This window comes from Lissotriton helveticus, chromosome 2_1, assembly GCF_964261635.1.
Source record: "Lissotriton helveticus chromosome 2_1, aLisHel1.1, whole genome shotgun sequence".
Lineage (NCBI taxonomy): Eukaryota > Metazoa > Chordata > Amphibia > Caudata > Salamandridae > Lissotriton > Lissotriton helveticus.
The window spans coordinates 1,937,311,547-1,937,330,983 of NC_136059.1; the positions used below are offsets into that span (position 1 = coordinate 1,937,311,547).

General features: G+C 45.5%; 1 protein-coding gene across 3 annotated transcripts in view; it reads right to left on the minus strand.

Annotated features, from left to right (window-relative positions):
- The window catches only part of ZNF330 (zinc finger protein 330), a 167,846-nt gene that overhangs the window by 135,352 nt on the left and 13,057 nt on the right, over nucleotides 1–19,437 (minus strand). For all 3 annotated transcript variants that reach the window (XM_078676862.1, XM_078676860.1, XM_078676861.1), the window contains exon 2: nucleotides 7,675–7,804. In XM_078676862.1, the coding sequence (XP_078532988.1) occupies nucleotides 7,675–7,794 (120 nt within the window). In that variant the 5' untranslated portion in view covers nucleotides 7,795–7,804. The remainder of the gene's footprint in view (nucleotides 1–7,674; nucleotides 7,805–19,437) is intronic.

Here is a 19,437-nt window from a genome sequence, read left to right on the forward strand (position 1 = left end):
ACACAATATTATTAATCTGAATGTGCATTTAGTTCTAAGCAAATTTATGCATATCAAATTTCTAAGGGGGCATATTAACAACCCATTTAAGAGGCCCCATAACTCACTGAAAGATATACATATCTTCCATCATCACAGTGGAACAACAGACCTTCTTGCCACCTTCTCTTAGCACAAAATGAAGGAAATTGTGGAAAAGACAAATAAGGTTATTTATACATAGAGCACCTTGAACCTGAGAAATCATTTAAAACTACGTGGCCATACTGAGCAATCATTTAAATCTATGTGGCCCTTCAAACTGTGGAAATAAGCTGTTTGTCCGAAGGATGACTTTATATCAACCTGTGTTGTGTTCACTTTTGACTTGGGTGGTGGCTTGGTGTACACGGGATTTCAAATACGGTCTCAGCTGGCACTTTATGACGGAGAATGGATGAGTGTGATCTTGGTTGTTTGTTTTGCCTTGCTCTACCTGGATTCACTTATGGTCACCTGACGCTCTAGGCACTGCATGATCACTGATGGGAGAGTGTAATTATGGTAGAATTCAAATGTAGAGTTATGGGTTTTACATTATTATTTTGATTACGATTTTAGAGATTTTGATACCCGTGTCCTGATGAAGCCGAAAGGAATTATTGGCTGTAACGCGACCGCGTCGACATATTGACGAGGAGTCACATTATTTTGATTTTTGTTGAAAGGAAAAGCGCCCTTAGAATAATATGATTAGAGGTGTAATTACTCTGGCGCAATAGGGATTTCCTCAAGAGTGTACTACTCGGAGTAAGGAGTGTACATTCCGATGGTTTTGTTCTCAGTAGGGGTACTATTCTGTATGCTTATGTTGTATATGTTGTATATATGTATTGTATCATATACATGAATGTGATTTAAGTATGATTTTCAGTCTATGTCCTGTACTTATGAGGTGTATATATGATGTGATTCTGTTTTTGATTTGACTTTCGTGTGTTCTGCCCCGTCATAAGACATGTGTATAACTTTATATTTTGAATATGTAGTATTTTGTAAATAACAATTGGGAACATCAGGGTAATTTGTGGTACCTTGAATGTGAATAAATAAAGGATTGATCCCTCTGTACCTTCTTTTTCTTTATATACATCTTTGATGTTATTTGCTCAGGTATAGGAGGGGAATTTGAATGGCCATCTGGCAACTGAAACCTTAGGAAATAGCTGAAAGGAATCAAACATTGGCAGAGCCACCACGTCTCACAGTTGGAGCCTATTGGCTTTGCTAATGATTTTTATTCTTGCTGCAACACATCCTTGATATTATACAGCAAGGCTAAAAAACAAAGTAAAACAAAAAGCGCTTTGATGCGGTGGTCACATTTTGTAAGTGTGCGCTACACACAAGTTCATGCCTACAAAGTGGTGAAAGCGATTATTTTTTACCGATTTGGATCAGTACACTTTTTTAAAGTAGCGGATAAGCATTTTTGACACACGAGGGAGGAGCCAGTGGGTCGAGGGAAGCAACATGAAGGGCGTGGGTAGGGAGGTTCAACACACGAGGGATGGAAACAACATGGAGGGCAGGGATGTGATGAGCAGCAATGGGCAAAAGAGAAGGAGAGCGGGGAGAAAGGCAACACGGAGGGCAGGCATAGATGAGAAGCAGCAGAAGAGGAAAGGGATGGGGAGCACAAACAATGGGTGAAAGCACAAAAAGAAAAACACAGAAGGGCAAGCACAACATAGGAAGACGTGGGAGGCACATGTACAACAAAAAGGCAACATGGAATACAGGGAAAGAGAAGTACATTAGGGAGACAGCTGGAAAGCATATGCATTCCAAGAGAGTCCGTAAGTCAAAAGAAAAAAGTTGTGCTTGAGAAGCAAGCAGTGGAAGCATAGGAGCAAGTCATTCAAAATAGATGGCAAAGTGGAAATGCTCTATGGAATGGACAAACAAAAGACTGGCAAGATGAGACACAAATAAGAAGGCGATGTATTAGAGTGACAGAAAAGTCAACCAATGATATGATATGACCAGAGTTTATAAAGCGCAGCAAATGCCAATAGGCATCAAGGCGATGTAGTCTCAGCAGACTGGTCGACAAAGAAGCAGGAATGACAGGAATGCAGGCAAACCGACTCTCCCTACAGGGTAAAGAGACAGGTCTTTAAGGCTTTCCTCAAGGGAGAGTGCATTTTAATTCCAGTCTGATGATGGAGCACAACTGAGAAAGCTCTGCCTCACCATCTTTTCTTCTGAACTCTGGGCAGTTACCAAGTTGTAATGAGCTGAAACAGGATTTCTCCTCAGCATACAACACTGAAACATAGCTTTAATTCCCTCTGGACTAACATTATAGAGGGACTGTTGTACAATGCAGAGTGCCTTGAATATTATGCACTTTTTTAGGTCTCGCCTAGCGTCACAGTGCATGCGCTGCTCGCTCTGCAAGATCTATTGTTGTCGGTTTTCTTTGGAAGTGGGGTGGAAGCTCCTCCTCTGCTTTTCATTTGTGCGTGTCATACTTTATGTGAAACGCTTGAATTTAATTTGTTGTGAGGCTTTTTGGCTCCCTCCCAGTCTCCTTTAGGCCCCGCCCATCCGGACTCGTACATGTGCGCGCTTTCGGCTGATGAGCTGCGGCGCGGCCCCGTAGGCCAGGGCCTCCGTCATGCAGGATCCTGAGTGGCTTATCTAGTGCTTACAAACAGCTCGCCGCAATGCCCCCTTAACAAGTCACCTTTGTTGCGTTGCTCGCGCTCGTTTCAGGTAACCATCGGCATCCCCGATCCATGCATGTTTTTGTTGCATTATTTGCTGTAAGAAATCGCTGCGATTTGGCATGATGCAGTCACTCTGCGTCATGGAGCCAAGGGTCCTTGCCAAGCGACGCTCTGCACAGCTACCTCCTGCCTTTCCATTAGCACGCACCCTCCGTTGTCTGTTGCACCGCAGGCCCGGGCCGCCGACAAGCAGGATCGCAAGTAGCTTATCTCGTGCTCGCAAACAGCCCGCCGCTATAAATGAACATATGCTGCACGCAATTACGTCGTTTTCCGTTTTCGTGACATAGCAGGTTTACGTGCACTAACCCATCCATTGCTCTCTGGTTCTCCCTGCATTACATTTTGCAGCAGAATGCACACCTTTCAGCGTGTTTACTGTGGTGAATCTCCGACTAAAAGTGGTATTTTTCATGTATGTTCGTGGTCTTTTAGAAAACGGAGTGATGCCTGTCGTCGTTCAGTCGCAACGAACAATCATCAGATATTATAAGATATTTTGGAAAGCCTGACCTACTTAAGCTTTTGGAAGCATCCTTGGCGTTTTAATACATGGTGACATTTGTACAATATGTAGAATTCGAATTTTATTAAAATGACACTTTGCAGGCGCGGTTACCATGGCAACACCAACAACATGCTCAAAGTCAACCAGAAGTAGCATTCCATGTCTCGAGCTCCAAGTAATATTATTTATTTGGGAGGGCGACAATCGATTGTTTTGTTGAATACCGCAGATCGGGGTCCCTCTTTAAGGCATGGTCCAGTGAGAGGTGACTCCCACAAAACCCCTGCATTGGGTGCAGTTTGGGGGTCACTGGCGAGGTTTAATCTGTGTGTTTATAAACTGGTGCTAAAGCCCATTCAAAGCACTCTGCCCCTGCCTAACTAAAGGCCCACACTAAGGACCAACCACAGGCCATGCCTTGCTCGCGTGCTCACTCAGCATTCAACAACATGGCGCTGCTCCTTTCACCTTAAATGTTTGCGGACATTCTAACAGCCTTGGCTCGGAAACTGCCGATGCATGTGAGCAAAATGCTAAATTAGGGCACCTATTCCTCAGATACAAAGCTCTGCATGTTAAGCAACATTCGTATGAATTTAAAGCAGTAAACCGTGCTCTGAGAGTCCCCTTTATATTCTGTTTCTGCTTCTCTTATCATCACCCTCTGAAAGGGTCTTGCCTGGGATACCAAATGGGGAGCCAGTGGTTGCAGCTACAACTCAAATTAACGTGCATGTTCTCTTTTCTCCCCTTCCTTAATTGTAGGATTTCTAATCCTGGTATATGCTAACTGCAGTTCTCCTATGTTCTACGTGAATAAATCCAGTGACAATCCCCTCTAATGGCCCCACTAATAATTCATTTAAAAGTGATATTAGCAGATTAATTTTTAAACATCTACATTGCATTACGCCTACTTCAGTTACGCATGTTATTTCCAAAACACTACTGCTTCATCGTGAAATGTGTATGGGTTTATGCTGAGAACCCAGCATATTATTCATTCATTTATTTATTTTGGAGTTTTGAATAGCGCGACTCGTCATTTCGACCACCTCTGACAGCTAAGAAAACAAGCAGTTGCAGTGCAATGGGTCCCACATTTTCGAAACTTTGACCTATTGCAAATGACAATGCCTTTTATTATTGCAGGTTTTTTAAACACATAAATAAAAGGCATTGTTATTTACAATGCCAATAGCTCAAAATATCGCACTTGCGAGATCTATTGCATTGCAAATGCTTGTTACTGGGAGCCAGTGCAGCTCATGTAGCCCTTGGACGCCAACTGCTGATTCTGAATATCCAGGGTGAGCCTTGCCAACGCATTCTTTACTAGTTGAAGTTTGACTTGAGTGTTATTGTTGGTCTCTAGGTACATCGCATTACAATAGTAAATCCTAGAGGAGACTAACACCAAGGCTACCTGCCTGACTAGTGAAAGTGCCCTGTCCAGAATCAGCCCTAAATGTTTGGTCAGGTCTATAGGAGCTGGTAAGATACCTAGCTTTGCAGCGTACCAATTATTGTCCCACATAGAGGCTGGTGTTCTAAAGAACATCACTTCCTAATTCTCACTATTAAGCTTCATATCATTTATTTTCATCCACCCAGCTACTTCTGTCATACAGCTATTAAAAAGTTAGCTGCAGTGGCATCCAGGTCTTTAGAAATTGATAAGAATATCTGTGTTTCATCAGCATACGATACAGCTGGTATTCCAAAAGAGCGAATCAGCCTGGCCTGTTGGAAAGGATTCACATCCCCTCTTAGAGATCTTCAAGAAATGAGGTTAGAAGTTTCAGAGCCATGTCTTTGATACCCAACTCCTGTAAGCGTTTGCTCAGCAGGGATGGGGAGATGGTATCGAAGGCTGCGGCCAGATCCAACAGGATCAGCACCACAGCCTGCCCTGCATGCACTAAGCATCTGATACTGTCCATGGCAGCTAAAAGCACTGTTTCTATTCCATGATTTTTCTGGAACCCGAACGGAGAAACGTTCAACAGACTCTGTTCCTCCACATGAGCCATCAAGTCGCTGTTAAGATGTTTCTCCAAGATCTTGCCGGGACAGGGAGCAGAGAAATAGGACGACAATTCTTAAGATTGTTGGGGGTCAGGATTAAGCTTCTTGAGAAATGACTTCACTATTGCTTCATTCCAGAGCCGAGGGTAGATCCCTGAGATGATGGCTTCATTACTGACAACGGTTGAGCTTCCGTACTCGCCACCATTTGCAAAACTTTGGTGCACATGGTTAAAGTGGGGGGGGGGGGGGGCAATTTGGTATTGAGAAGGTGCAGCTTAACAAGCTCCGGTGTAAGACAAGGGAAACCCACAAACTTTTTTAATGTTTTTTTCCTTGACTTCTATAGATTTTAGGGAGTCCGATTGCTGCTCTTTCCTTGAAGACAGCATTTCACCGGCTTCTGTTTTAGGGCTTCTAACTCTTTATATATATTTAAAATTTTAATTTGAAAGAACTCTGCAAGCTGGTTACAGTGCTCGTGAGCCTTCGATTTCTGGCAAAGCCAGAGATGTGGATAGGTGCTGAATGATTTTAAAGAAATCTTTTCAGGAGTTAGTTGCCTCAATTTTGTTAGTGCAGTAGATGGCTTGCTATTCTCTGAGAGCTACTTTGTAGTATCTAATCGCAATCATATAAGTGGACCTTTCCTGCAACTCATGTTTCCCCCAAGAAACGTTCCTTGCTACGGCTGGCCTGCCTGAGATGCCTTAGTCTTTCTGTAAACCAGGGTGCCGTGGGCAGTTTTCTCCCTGGCTAACTTATCAGCTGCCGTGCACAGCCAGTCTGAGTAGTCCTCTATCCACGTCCTCCTAGATATTAAAAGGCTTGTTACCAAGAGTCATAGTAAAAGATTCTACTGATACCCCCTTCCAATCTCTCCTGAAGATCTTACTATTGGAGAGCATATCCCTGCCATGAGGTGGGAAGGAGAATTAGAAAAACTGAACTATGGTCTGGCGGGCTGAGGGGAAGCACCTTCTGAAAAGACAACCGAAGGTCGTTGGAAAAAACCCCAAATACAATGTGTCCTGCTACATGAGTAGGGGTCATGACCAACTGTGGAAGCCTGAAGCAGGCCAAAGTCTCTTTCAGTATCATGGAGTCTTTTTTGGCACTGTCCTCCAAGTAAAATTCAAACCTTGGTCAGAAGTGGCATTAAAGGAGCAGAAGGACAAACCTGTGTGAGAAGAGAGAAAATGAAGGAAGGATATGTGAAAATGCTGGACAGCAGCAATACCAAAGTACAAACAACCACAGACTCACAGAGGGTAGTAGCAGCTGAGCAAACAAGCATTGGCAAAGACCTATTGGCTCTGCCAATGTTTTTAGCAATGCTCTACAGAATCACAGCTGCTGTGCCTACTTGCAGCCCCCCTCATTTACATTTTAAAAGCATGACTAACCTAGATTTAGCCATCACTGACAGAATGGTGATCACAACCCGCATAACAATTTTCATGACTGCTATATGATGAGCATCCTGGCCGTTATGGTGTCCAACCTTGCCACAATGGTGGCCCTGGTAAAATGGTGGGCAATACTGGCATAATGTAGGCACCCCTGGGGTTATGGTACACATTCATGGCCAATGATTGTAATACCAGGGCATTTAAAGAAGAATATGCCCATGTGAGTCACATGCACTCGAAAATGACAAGCTGAAGTTTAGTAACCATGCATTTCCTAAAAAATAAAACTGATATTACGTTTTTTCCAGAAAATTTGAGTTTGTTTGCCTTCAATTGAAAGATGAATTTGTTGGAAACAATATGTATGCTGACAAAGACAAAAGGCTGCAATTCCAAACACAAAGTTGATAGCTGAATGATAATTCAAGCCGAGTCAGGTGGGGGCATTTAATATTGATAAACATTTTCCTGGCATTTCTGCTGGTAACCTCGCCTTGAAGGCTTCGGTGATCACTACTGATGATCCTGCTTAGGGTGGTCATAGTGTAATATTAACTTTATATATATTATATAAATATTAACCATAAGTCGCATTGCGTACCATGGGAGGAACAAACATAAGATTGACAGGCTGAAACAAGGAGTCATTCAATAGAAAGAAAGCAAATATTGATAATAAAGCCAACAAATGGCAAGCAATGGGTGGAATGCAAGACCCTGTATGTTCTAGGTGAGCCCACAATATGTTTTCTGCACCCAGACAGCACAAGCAAGGTCTCCATGTGTTACAGTAGGAGTGGGTGGCTACACTTTTATAGAATGCCTGTAGGCGAAATTGCACTTTCAGATATTAATTTGTATGCACTGCAAAAATGTTAATTTTAGCTAACATACACCGCTACTTGTTGAATGATATGAAAAATGTGCAATACGCTGTACAGTTTTTACTTACCATTGATGCATTGCAAGGCTGTTTACCTAAATCTATATTGCCTCTTGCGGCTCTCATCTGCTTTTCACGTTCTTTGCGGCTTTCTGCTTTTTTACGGGCACCAGTCTTCTTTTTAGGCATTTTCTACAACCTACAATAAACCAAAGAGCAATAGAAAATTAATTGTGTAACCAACATACAGTCGCAGTTTTAAATGGGTGGGGTAAAAGACGATCAGTGCCAATGTCCATCGACTAATTTTGGCTCCAATCTTGCAAGATAAATCCACATACAAACACACGCATGCACACACTCACACACACACGTCATATGTCATGCAAATCAGATTCACAATGGAGGGATTCAGCAATGTAACAGAGTTTTTGGTGATCTGAATGGCATCAAATAGTAGGTAGTAACTGACTAGATGGGTTCTTCTCTATTGCAAAAACACAGGTACGCTTTATGTTGATGTTTTTACTTTGACTCATAATTCCAGCGGAATTTCCCCCCATTCACTTTGCTCTAGGTTCGATTGTTCATCCCCATAATCTTGCTTCCACAAGGATTACTCTTGCTTTTTAGGTTTGGACTTTGAGACAGCTTTAGATGTCCAGCCAAGCTATTGCTTTTCCCAAATAAACATAAATAATAGATATGTGGTCAGTGGGAATCACCATTGGTCTGCTAAAATTACACCTTTTTCTGTCACCCACCACAGTATAGAGCATGAGACAATGAATCAGCCCACTTATCCCATTGGCTCTTTAAGCTTTGAGTGACTGCACATAGCTTGAGCAGAGTGTTAAAACTTACCTAAAAAGAGTCCCTTTCTCTTCAGTTGCAATGCCGGTTCATAGTGTGCTTTTTGATTTTATCTATTTTTTAAATGAACTTTAAAAACAAGCTATTCATTTTGCCTGCATTTCTTATTAATGTTTATGTTATAATGTGCTTAAGTGATATTGTAACATTGTAGCCGTCTGCGATTTGATTTATTAGTTAATAATGATAAAATACAAGGCACAACTGAAAGGCTTGTTTAGAAAACAATATCAGTAAAACAACTGCAGAATCCACAGCAATCCCAGTGAAAATATTAACATTCACACTCAGGATACAGCGAGGGGGACCCAAAAGACTGAAAAGCAACAGATGAGGACGAGGCCCAGACGGCAGTGGATATAATCAGGGCTGGCCCTGGAGTACTCAAGGTGCGGCAGATAAAAATCAAGGTGGTTGAGTGGGCCTCACGACACAAATGAGAGCGAGCCTACCCCGGAGACATCCCACTAGGGTGACCAGCTGCACCTGAAACAAACAGACGCAGTGGTGGCAGAGGACATGTGGCAGCAGCAAGAGGAGGCTTCAGGTCAATGGAGCAACCGGTGCCAGACAGATTGAAGAAGAAGCTGAGGCCCCAGATATATCGAGCCAGAAGGATGGGCCGATGCTTCATGGCACAGAGAAAGACAACAGAGGCCTCGCAGAGGTAGAACAGACCTAATGCAATAACTAGTACCCTAAAGCTTGAAGGGGTGGGAGACAGAGGACTGCCCCTGGACCAGGTCACCAAGAGTAGAAGAGCCAGTTATTTTGAAGGGGGCCACAGTCAGTGCAGCACTATAAAGGTAAGCTGACCAGGGAATTCATTGTTTCCACTGTGGGCCTTTTGCTTGAGAAAGGGTGGGCCAATGTAGAGATTGCTCAACTCCACCCAGAAAAATGCAGTAGCAACTACAACTTAAAAGCACTCGGACCTTGGCACAAGGACAGCCTGGGGAACACGCAAGTGACTAGGATGCCCAGACACACTAAAGGCTAGGCCGTTAGGCCTGAAGGCCATCCCCAGCCCCTGGAATGGTGCAGGGGAGTCTTAAGAATATTTGTTCTTGGACAAAACGGGCAGTAAGATTCAACCAGAACGATCAACCAAGTGGACTGCCCCAAGCCATTCACAGAGGGAAGAGTGCACAACCCATAAGGACAAATGTAGGGGTGGGCACAGGGGAGATGAGTCCGACCCAGAAAAAAAGCTAGCCTTTGCAAACCGACTGAGCATGGAAGTGACCAAGAATGACTATAGTAGAGCCAAGGGTTTGAAGGGTCCTTGGCATTGAACACAGAATCCTGGCGACACAAAGCACATAAACATATCTTTAGAAGTTAGACAGGCGCTTGGAAACTGGCAGAATTCCCCCCCCCCCCAACCCGGATTGAACTATGCCAGTCAGCAGGAAGTGCTAAGGAAACAGCAAAGGTTCCACAGAGACCCAAGGAAGACACTAACTAAGACCAATGAAGTGCCTATCCATGAGGATGACCACAATAACGGAGCAACGCTAAACACTGAGATATAAAAGAAGCGGGCCAGGGGAGTGAGAGGATTAGAACTGGCATTTTAACAGTTAAGTACAAATGAAGATCCACGAAAATGACCACCAGGAATAAAAGAGATCAAACGGTTAAAGAGATTCTCTCTGAGGCCCCAATATCAAACGTGGATACTCAACCCATTCATAAACAAAGCAAACTCACTGGAGACCAATCAAGACGCAGAAACCGGGCAACAAAGAAACAATCATGAACATTTTTGGGAGATCTTTTCCTGGGATTGAGGGATGATTTTGCATCCATTCTGGGCGAAGCAGGCAAGAAACGCAAGACGTTAAGAAAGCCCTACATGAGGAGGAGCCAAGCTGGCGACCAAGATGGCCACCTAGGCTCCCGGCTCCGTCGACCTCCTTCTCCTCCCACAAGATCCTGCTACATATCCTGCGCCTATGCCATGCCTCCGCATAGATGAGATGAAACGATACCCGACCGTGTGATCCCGAGTGATCTACTAGCTTTGTGGACGGAGAAACGTCGACGTAAAGATTGCGGCCTGCACCAGCTTCGGAACCGGGGCCTTGAATGATGGAGAGGCCGGAGGCAAGTTGAACAACATCGGCCATGAGAGACCGAGAAGGACAGGTCGGCCCGGATGTAACCGGAGCGAGTGCAACTCGGAGGCAGCCTGGGGTATCCCGGACCTCAGAGAGATCGGTCGTTGGCCGTTAAATAGCGTCAGAACGGTGATCTTGCCTCTGGACGCGGATTACAATAAACAGACGCAGTACACGACATGTCCCCCGAAAGCGACTCGAGTGAAACCTAGACCTGTTCCACCAAGGGGACTAAAGAGGCTCAAATGAACACTCCGACACTAAATATCCTGCCCAAAGGGTCTCCGGTGGAGACGAAAACTGTCAATACTGCGAGAGAAGAGACTGGACTGACGCTCAGAGATGTAATGGCGGCTGTTGTCGGATTTCACTCCTCCATGAGCCTGAGAATGCTAGCCCTGGATTGTAAATGGGAGGTTATTGCGCCTGGGATTGGGCTAACGATTGCGGACCCCATTGAATCGAATGGTAAAGCGAAAATCCTAGAACTCAACCTAGCTATGTTAACAGAGGTCGGGAATTCCTTGGAGCAAGAGGTGCGGGAGACTGTGGATAGCGAGTCATCTGGCTTGAGGCGTATCAATGTGGCTCTTTCTTTTCTCCCGGATTTTGCGTCATTCACTGAACAGCAACGCCAGGGATTCTGGTCGGGGAAATAGGACAGCAGAGTAAACGGGATCCAATATGCTTTGCTGTTTTCAACTGGCCTCCGGGCGGAACTTAACAGACAAGTATGGTACTTTGACACTCCTGAAGTTGCAATAGATGGGCTGGAGAGTCTTTATGCTACTGATCGGACAGGCCAAGGTTGAGCACTATGCGATTATTGTATGATATTAGTGGACTTGATGGCAGTGCGGGACTCAATTCCTATATGATTATTATGCGGGAGGCGAGACAGGCGAATAATGATCCCCCTTGATTTATATATTTTGACATTTTATTTACTAGATCCGTCAACATAGGGGAAGCCAAGATGTGAGGGGGGGCGGGGGCCTGTTCCAAGGTCCTCCTCCATTTTCTAATTTTAGATACATTAGTTTAGATTCGGGGCGACAGGCATGCTGCTAGTTGGGGATGCAGGGGTGCAGGGTGGGGGGGATGCGGTTTGTGTGTTAGCGTTGTTTATTTTATTTTGTGGTATGCATAATTATTCATCGTTTATCCAGATTATGTTTTCGTATCTAGGGGCAATAAAGTTTTCTTATCCTGTTTTATTGGTTGGCGGGGTCTGAGAGCCGTTGAGCATAGAACGCACTGTGAATTGTATGTAGTCAAATATTGTCGAGCGATCATGGCGTTGGTGTCTCAGTAACCTACCTAATCTTCCAGAAATCCTGATACCTGAAATTGTTTGCTTTATTTTTGTTACTGAATGTGCTGTTCCTGATAAGTCTTTGTTTCATTTTGTTTTTGTATATAAATAAAAAGAAATGTTAAAAAAAAAGAAAGCCCTACATGATCCAGTGGGCAGAGCTTTGTACACGTTGGAAACAAGCAACGGTAGAGAAGAGGAGCTAGAATTCTTGAGCAGAGAAAAATGAAATAAATGTGTTCCTACAGGAAAGGTTTGAAGACCCCGTAGGTATGCCTAGAGGGTTGCCAAATAGAGTGGAAGGTAGAGACATTAAGGACTTCGTTAAGCAGTTTCTATATTAAATACGAGTGACACACAACCGATCTAACTGGAGCACACGCAAAGAACATTGCCTATTACTCAACAAAGAGGCAAGCCTCCAAACATTATGGCAAGGGTATATCACAACTAAAAGAAAAAATACTGGTAGCAGCAAAGACATGTAAGAAACTTGGCTTTGATGGGCAATAACTGCTTCCATTCCTTCCTTGGTCATGTTTAAAAAAAAAAAGAAAAATTTACACCCAGTTACAGAATTTTTTATAAGAAAACAAAAAAGAAATCACCTTTAGATGAGAAGATAGTCTACGATTGGCAAATCGAATCATTGACTGAGACGATATAAATCCACGAACAACAGATAAGAGACCACAAACAGAGGACTCTTCTCGAGCATTGCACAGGGAATCAGGATACCTCAGAAGAAATTGATGGAAAATGACAAGAAGAAGACTTGATGGGAAACCAAAATGCAAACACCATGAGAATAGAGGCAGGCCATACTAAAACAACTCCAATCCATTGAAAACCTCAACAAAGAATGGGAAACAATCAGTAAAAAATCCCCCGAAAGCGGAGGCAGAGATTGAGTGTGTTAAAGATGCTTAACAGAAGGCCACAAAATGGTACCAAGTTAGCGGAGGGCCCTAGTTGGGAGAGAGGGAAAGAAGATTTGCATTCTTCCTGGAACGCTCAGGCGGGAGGTTAGTGTTGAAAGACCACACTTTACACAGTTCTATTAAGGAGAAATACACCACAGATCTAGCTGGGAGCGCTAGCACCCTACAAATAAGGTCGAGAAAAGAATATGGGCACAGCATTGGGATTTCAAAATAATTCTTTCATTGGCAGACAGGGGAAGGGAACAAGGGAGTTTGGAGTTTCTGTACACGGAAGATGGAGAACTACATTACAGACAAGTATTATCAAACAATTAGACTACGACAACCACTGCACAATGAAACTTTAGACATATAATCTAAATCTCTTTCAATGGATAAAAGTTGTACCATTTAATGTGAAAGGCCTACTCACCCCATCCAAAAGGGTCATGGTCTGGGAGGCGCCTTTAAAGAAACACACTTAACAGAAAAATCTACCTGCCACCTGAGGTCTCAAAGCATTCCCACAGTTGCTCAGCTAAAACGAAAACGGAAGGTGTGGGAATCCCAGTGGGATAACACATGAAATTAATTCTGAAAGAAGTAAATAATGAAAGATGGAGATGACAGATACTCCTCAAAGGAGTGCTTAGAGGAAGGGATGTATCCCTAGTGACGGTTTAAGCCTCAAATCAGAGCCAGGAACACTATTTACAGCATATACTACAAAATGTACCTGGAGGTGGCTTATGGGCCACTGGGAATTACGGCGATTGTAAGAAGGTGCTGGAATGCTTCAATCAGAGAGGAAGAAGCACGTGTCTTATCAGAAGAGGGAAGCAGACGGCTGGTCGAAACTGTGATGCATCCACATGGGTGGAAGAGACAATTTGAGCTATTCTGCCTGCCATAAAAAGTACACAAGATGAATTAAGTTGCTAGCTGGCCGGGAACGATAAAAGACATAGACAGAGTACATCATGGCGTCCTAACACTGTCTGATCATGCCACTGGGGACAATGGATTGGAGTAGGGCAAAGAAGAGATGACCCGCCCCTCCAATATGGTACCATAAGCGCCTTGAGACCCTCCCGGGTGAGTAGTGCGCTATACAAATGGCATGATTGATTGATTGATTGATTCATATGACTACTTATTGAAAGATCAAGTAGTCAAAGAGGCAATTCAGTGACAAAGGGATTTTTCTCATATAAAAACACAGATGAAGGCACCCCAACTAGAATATTTGACACGCTTTAGTAATCCGGGGCGGGGGGACATTTTGACAAAATTACTGACGGAATTAAAGGGCTATCTTCAGAAATTAAAGGCAACATAAGAAAATGCTTTCTCAAAAGACGTGGCCACAGATTGTTAACGTGAGGGGACAACTAAGACTACTTGAGCTTAACAAAGCAGTATTTTTCTGAGCAAAGACACAGCATAAGTGTTACAGGGGACAAGGCAGGAGAACGTTGGCCGCTTGCCTGCGAAAAACAACAACCAAATCCCAAATGCTGGCAATAAGAAAGAAGATGCGGTCACTGGAGGAAGCAGGAAAAGCGTGCAGCTTTCCAAAACTCACACTCTCTCTTCTCGGCTGAGCCAGTTGACAGAGAAGAATTGGTCCAATATAGTTAACAGTTCTTTGCATCAAATGAACTTGTTTTCATTGCTCTGAATGTTGTTTCTATTCTGGTTGTAGGAAGCAGTCATTCCTGGGGGTGTGAGGGCTGCCTAGCTGTGCGCATGCGCCGAACTTTGCAAATGAGAAAAAGCCTGGTGCCTTCGCAATTTACAAGTGTGGAGTGAGTGAGCCCCAGGGAGCATGACTCACTCACAGGAGTTCATGCACTGCACCTGCATACTCAGCATGGTTTAAGGAAACTCGACCGACTCCATCCCAGGCATCAATCACATATTTACCAAGAAACTCTGAGAAGAGCCTGCCTGCTACACTGACGGCTGCTGGTGTGTGTGCCCGTTGAAAGCATGCGCTGACGGCTGGTGGTGTGTGTGCCTGGTGGAAGCGTGCACTGACAGCTAGTGGTGTATGTCCCTGGTGGAAGCGTGCACTGACGGCTAGTGGTGTATGTCCCTGGTGGAAGCGTGCACGGGACGGCTGGTGGTGTGTGTGCCTCGTGAAAGCGTGCACCGACGGCTGGTGGTGTGTGCTTGATGGAAGCGTGCACTGATGGCTGGTGGTGTGTGTGCCTGGTGGAAGCATGCACTGACAGCTGGTGGTGTGTGTGCCTGGTGGAAGCGTGCACTGACGGCTTGTGGTGTGTGTGCCCGGTGGAAGCGTGCACTGACGGCTGGTGGTGTGTGTGCCTGGTGGAAACGTGCACTGACGGCTGGTGGAAGTGTGCACTGACAGCTGGTGGTGTGTGTCCCTGGTGGAGCGTGCACTGATGACTGGTGGTGTGTGTGTGCCTGGTGGAAGCGTGCACTGACGACTGGTGGTGTGTGTGTGCCTGGTGGAAGCGTGCACTGACGGCTGGTGGTGTGTGTGCCTGGTGGAAGCGTGCACTGACGGCTGGTGGTGTGTGCCTGGTGGAAGCGTGCACTGGCGGCTAGTGGTGTGTATGCCTGGTGGAAGCGTGCACTGACGGCTGGTGGTGTGTGTGCCTGGTGGAAGCGTGCATGGACGGCTGGTGGTGTGTGTGCCTGGTGGAAGCGTGCACTGACGGCTGGTGGTGTGTGTGCCTGGTGGAAGGAGAATTCAAAGTGATAGAAGACACAAATTAAACTGGCGAAGAGGATGAGGAGAAGGGAGGGGGAGTGCGAGCAGAGGAGCATGATTCACAGCTAGAAGACACAAATGAAGCTGACCAGGAAGGAGGGGGAAAAGGGAAAGGGGTAGTGCAAGCAGAGGAGCCTGATTACAGCAATAAAAACACAGATGGCAGCTGTGCACGTGCACGAGCTCGTGAACGCAAGCTGTAGGCCAGCAAAAGCCTCTGGTGGCAATTTTAAAAGCCACTTACTAAATGTCTCGAAGAGACAGCATGCACAGTCTCAGGCGAGACATAAAATTGACACACAATAAAAGATTAAGATATATAACAAGCATTGAAAATGCAATAGGTCTCGCAATAGAAGAGTTTGACCTTTTTCGTTTTGCAAATGGATGAGTGGCGTTGCGTGGATGAGTGGCGTTGCGTGGGTGAGTGGCGTTGCGTGGGTGAGTGGCGTTGCGTGGGTGAGTGGCGTTGCGTGGGTGAGTGGCGTTGCGTGGGTGAGTGGCGTTGCGTGGGTGAGTGGCGTTGCGTGGGTGAGTGGCGTTGCGTGGGTGAGTGGCGTTGCGTGGGTGAGTGGTGGATGTGGTGGTGGATGCGGTGGTGAAGTGGATGTGGTGGTGGATGTGGCGGATGTCGTGGTGGATGTGGTGGTGGATGTGGTGGTGGATGTGGTGGTGGATGTGATGGTGGATGTGATGGTGGATGTGATGGTGGATGTGATGGTGGTGGATGCGGTGGATGTGGTGGATGCGGCGGTGGTGGTGGATGGGGTGGTGGTGGTAGTGGTGGATGGGGTGGTGGTTGTAGTGGATGTGGTGGTGGATGTAGTGGTGGTGGGTGTGGTGGTGGTGGGTGTGGTGGTGGTGGTGGATGCGGTGGTGGTGGTGGATGTGGTGGTGGTGGTGGATGTGGAGGTGATGGTGGATGTGTTGGTGAAAGCACAAGGAGGCAATAAGGCCTCAAAGGGTGCCTGGCATAACACCCTCTTCCCCTATTTCCACCCCCAAAAAGATTCCGCTGACCACATAAACCCATTACTGACGTGCCAAAGTCTAACCCAGTATAAGTATACCCTACGTGGTTTTCAAACAGTTGGTGTGCAGGGGTATAGAAGCTGAAATTAAGAACAGAAGAGGACTGGGATGGATAAGCAAGGTCGGAGGTCAAACACGCCATCTCAAATTCTTTCGGGGTGGGGGCAAGGAACGCACGGCAGGAAGTGTCGGCCTGTGTCAAAGCAGCAGCCAGCTGGGAGATGAGCACGTGCCTTTTGGGGGTGGGCTGTTGCAGCGAGTGCTCACGTGACCTTCCTCAACACAAACAATGCGCATTCAAACCCTCCAGAGGAGGGGTGGGCGTACTTGGACCAGGAGGTTAATTGTGGCTGGCAAGTGGCACGCTATTTTAATACAATATGGAGTTTTGTGCAACGTGTGAGTTTGGGCTGCGGGGGACTGTGGGAGTAGGCAGCAAAAATGCTTGTTAGTATGGAGTGCTAAAAGGTAATATGCAAGAAAGTTATTTCAAAAGTATTGTGTGTGTGAAGGAAGATTGTATGGGTGAATGGCAGAGTATGGATAAGGAAGAGTGGGGGGCAAAAGATATAAGAGCAGCAACTTGTTGATAGTAAAGTTATGGAAGGCAAAAGGAATGTGAGCATATTTGTAGAGGCGAACTAAATTGTTTTTGTGTGTTGTCGTGTTATTTAACAGAAATAACTAACAATTGTAGCATTGTAATAACATATAAAAACAAGTAAACAATAATGAGAAGTAGTAGAAATACAAAAGTTGCAGTACAGCTCCAAATTGTTATATTAAAATGGATGCTGTAGTAGGTAGAGACAGGGAGGGAGAGAAGAAGATAGTAGCAGTTGCGTAAGAGTAAGGTAGTATTGTGTGCAAATGGTATGATGTATTATAAAAAAACAATAAGGGCTTAATGGAGAAAGGGAGGGTTAAGAGCACGAAAGATGGCAAGCAAATAGTAGTGGCATGTAGCTAAAGCAGAAGGGACTCAAGAAAAAGGGAGGTGGGGAGGGAGAAAGCAGGAAGTGCAGTATGGTAAAGTGTTAGTTTGTGTTAAAGCAAATAGTAGCAGATGCACTGAAGGCGCCTTGCAGTCTGTATTTTTTTTTTTTGCAAGTAAATGGTCCGGTATTTAATTAAAATAAAAGAAGGGACTTGTAGGACACAGGATGAGAGGAGCGCGCAGGACGTCAAGCAAATAGTAGCAGATGCATCGAAGGTGCCTTCCAGTCTGACAACACAGAATAGATGGTGAGGTAGATTAGGTTAAGGAGAGGCCGCGCATGAAGTAATGAAGCGGACGCGCTTTGTGGTGGGGGAGGGGGGTGCATCTGTTCTGTTAAAGTGTTCATGAGTCTGTATGAAGGGGCTTATATGTTTGTGTGTGAATTTTATAGTTGTCAAATTCTTTGTAGTTGAGAGAGGCAAACAGAAAATACAGAATGACAGAAAAGAGACGGGTGAAAAGGAAAGCAAAAAAGAGACGGAACCAGCTTTGCAAAGGGGCAGATGGAAATGATCTAGACAAAAGACGAGAGGGAAACCTGAGCAATGCAGGCAGAGAGAGAGTGAGGGTTCGAGAAAAGAATGAGGCGTTGCGGTTCTCTTTCTCCCTCTGGTCCCTCCTACCTGGGATGATCCCTCGCTTGTGAAAAAGGGAGAAGAAACGGTTTTCACGTGAAAGGGCATGTTTTGGGATCAACTTCAACTACACACGTGCAAATTGTGAGATCGGGAAATGCATTGTGTCATTCCTTCAGAGGAATAAATGGAAAAAATGCTTCCGTGCGGCAGCGCTGATTGAGCCGAGTATGTAAGAGGAAAACAGCTTAGGGAGCCACTAGAAGCTTTGCCTTCATCCAGAGCGATTCTGGCGGGCTGAGATTGGGAGGGTTTCAGCGCTGCTAACTTTTCGCTGGGATTTCACGTGGTGCGTGCGCACACAAAGAAGGGAGGGGTAGTGAGAGAGAGGAAGGGGGAGAAGAGAGGGGGTAGTGGTACACAAGTGCAAATTGTGAGATTGTTAAAAGCATTGTTTCATTTCTTCAGAGGAATAAGTGACTCCGGGGAAAAGGGAGGGGGCGGAGCGGGTGAAAAAAAAAAAAAAACAAGACGGAGGGAAGGCAGAGAAGGGGAGGGAGGAGGAGAAATGCGACACGGCGGGCAGGGGAGGGGGCGGGGAGAGGGTGTGAAAGCAGCAGGGGTCTGGAGTGCGGCTGAGGGAACTTAAGAAATGCGACACGGCAGGCAGGGGAGGGGGCGGAGCGGGGGTGTGGGAGGAGTGCGCCTGAGGGAAAATACATGCAAGGCAGGCGGCTGGGGGTATGTGCACGCGCTTTTAAGCTCAATGCGCATGCGCATTGAGCTTGAATTTCACGGGCACTGCAAGGAATCGCCACGATTCCTTGCAAGTTGGTTAAAGACTGTTTAAGCCCCCATAGTCTCGCAAGCTCGATGCGCATCGACAGGCGAGACCTAAAAAGGTGGCCAACTCAGTGAGGATGACCCAGTCAACAACAAAATCTTCGTGCTGCTGAAAAAAGGGACAGGGTCCCTACCCCTAGAGGAATGCAGCTTACATCGGCCACTCAGATGTAGCAAAAACCCGAGGTGACTAAAATCAACTCCTTGTAATGTGTTTTCAAAAGATCAATCATGAGAGGAGCGAGTGTAGATGTAGTCTGGCCCCTGGCACTAGAAAAACACAGAAAACCATAGTGCTTGATTTGAAAGGAAAAAAAATAAGCACCAGGGCTCTCGTCAGGAGGCTACTGCAGCTTTTCCCACACACTGCCCATGCCATGCTGTCAATGATAGTAACAACACAAC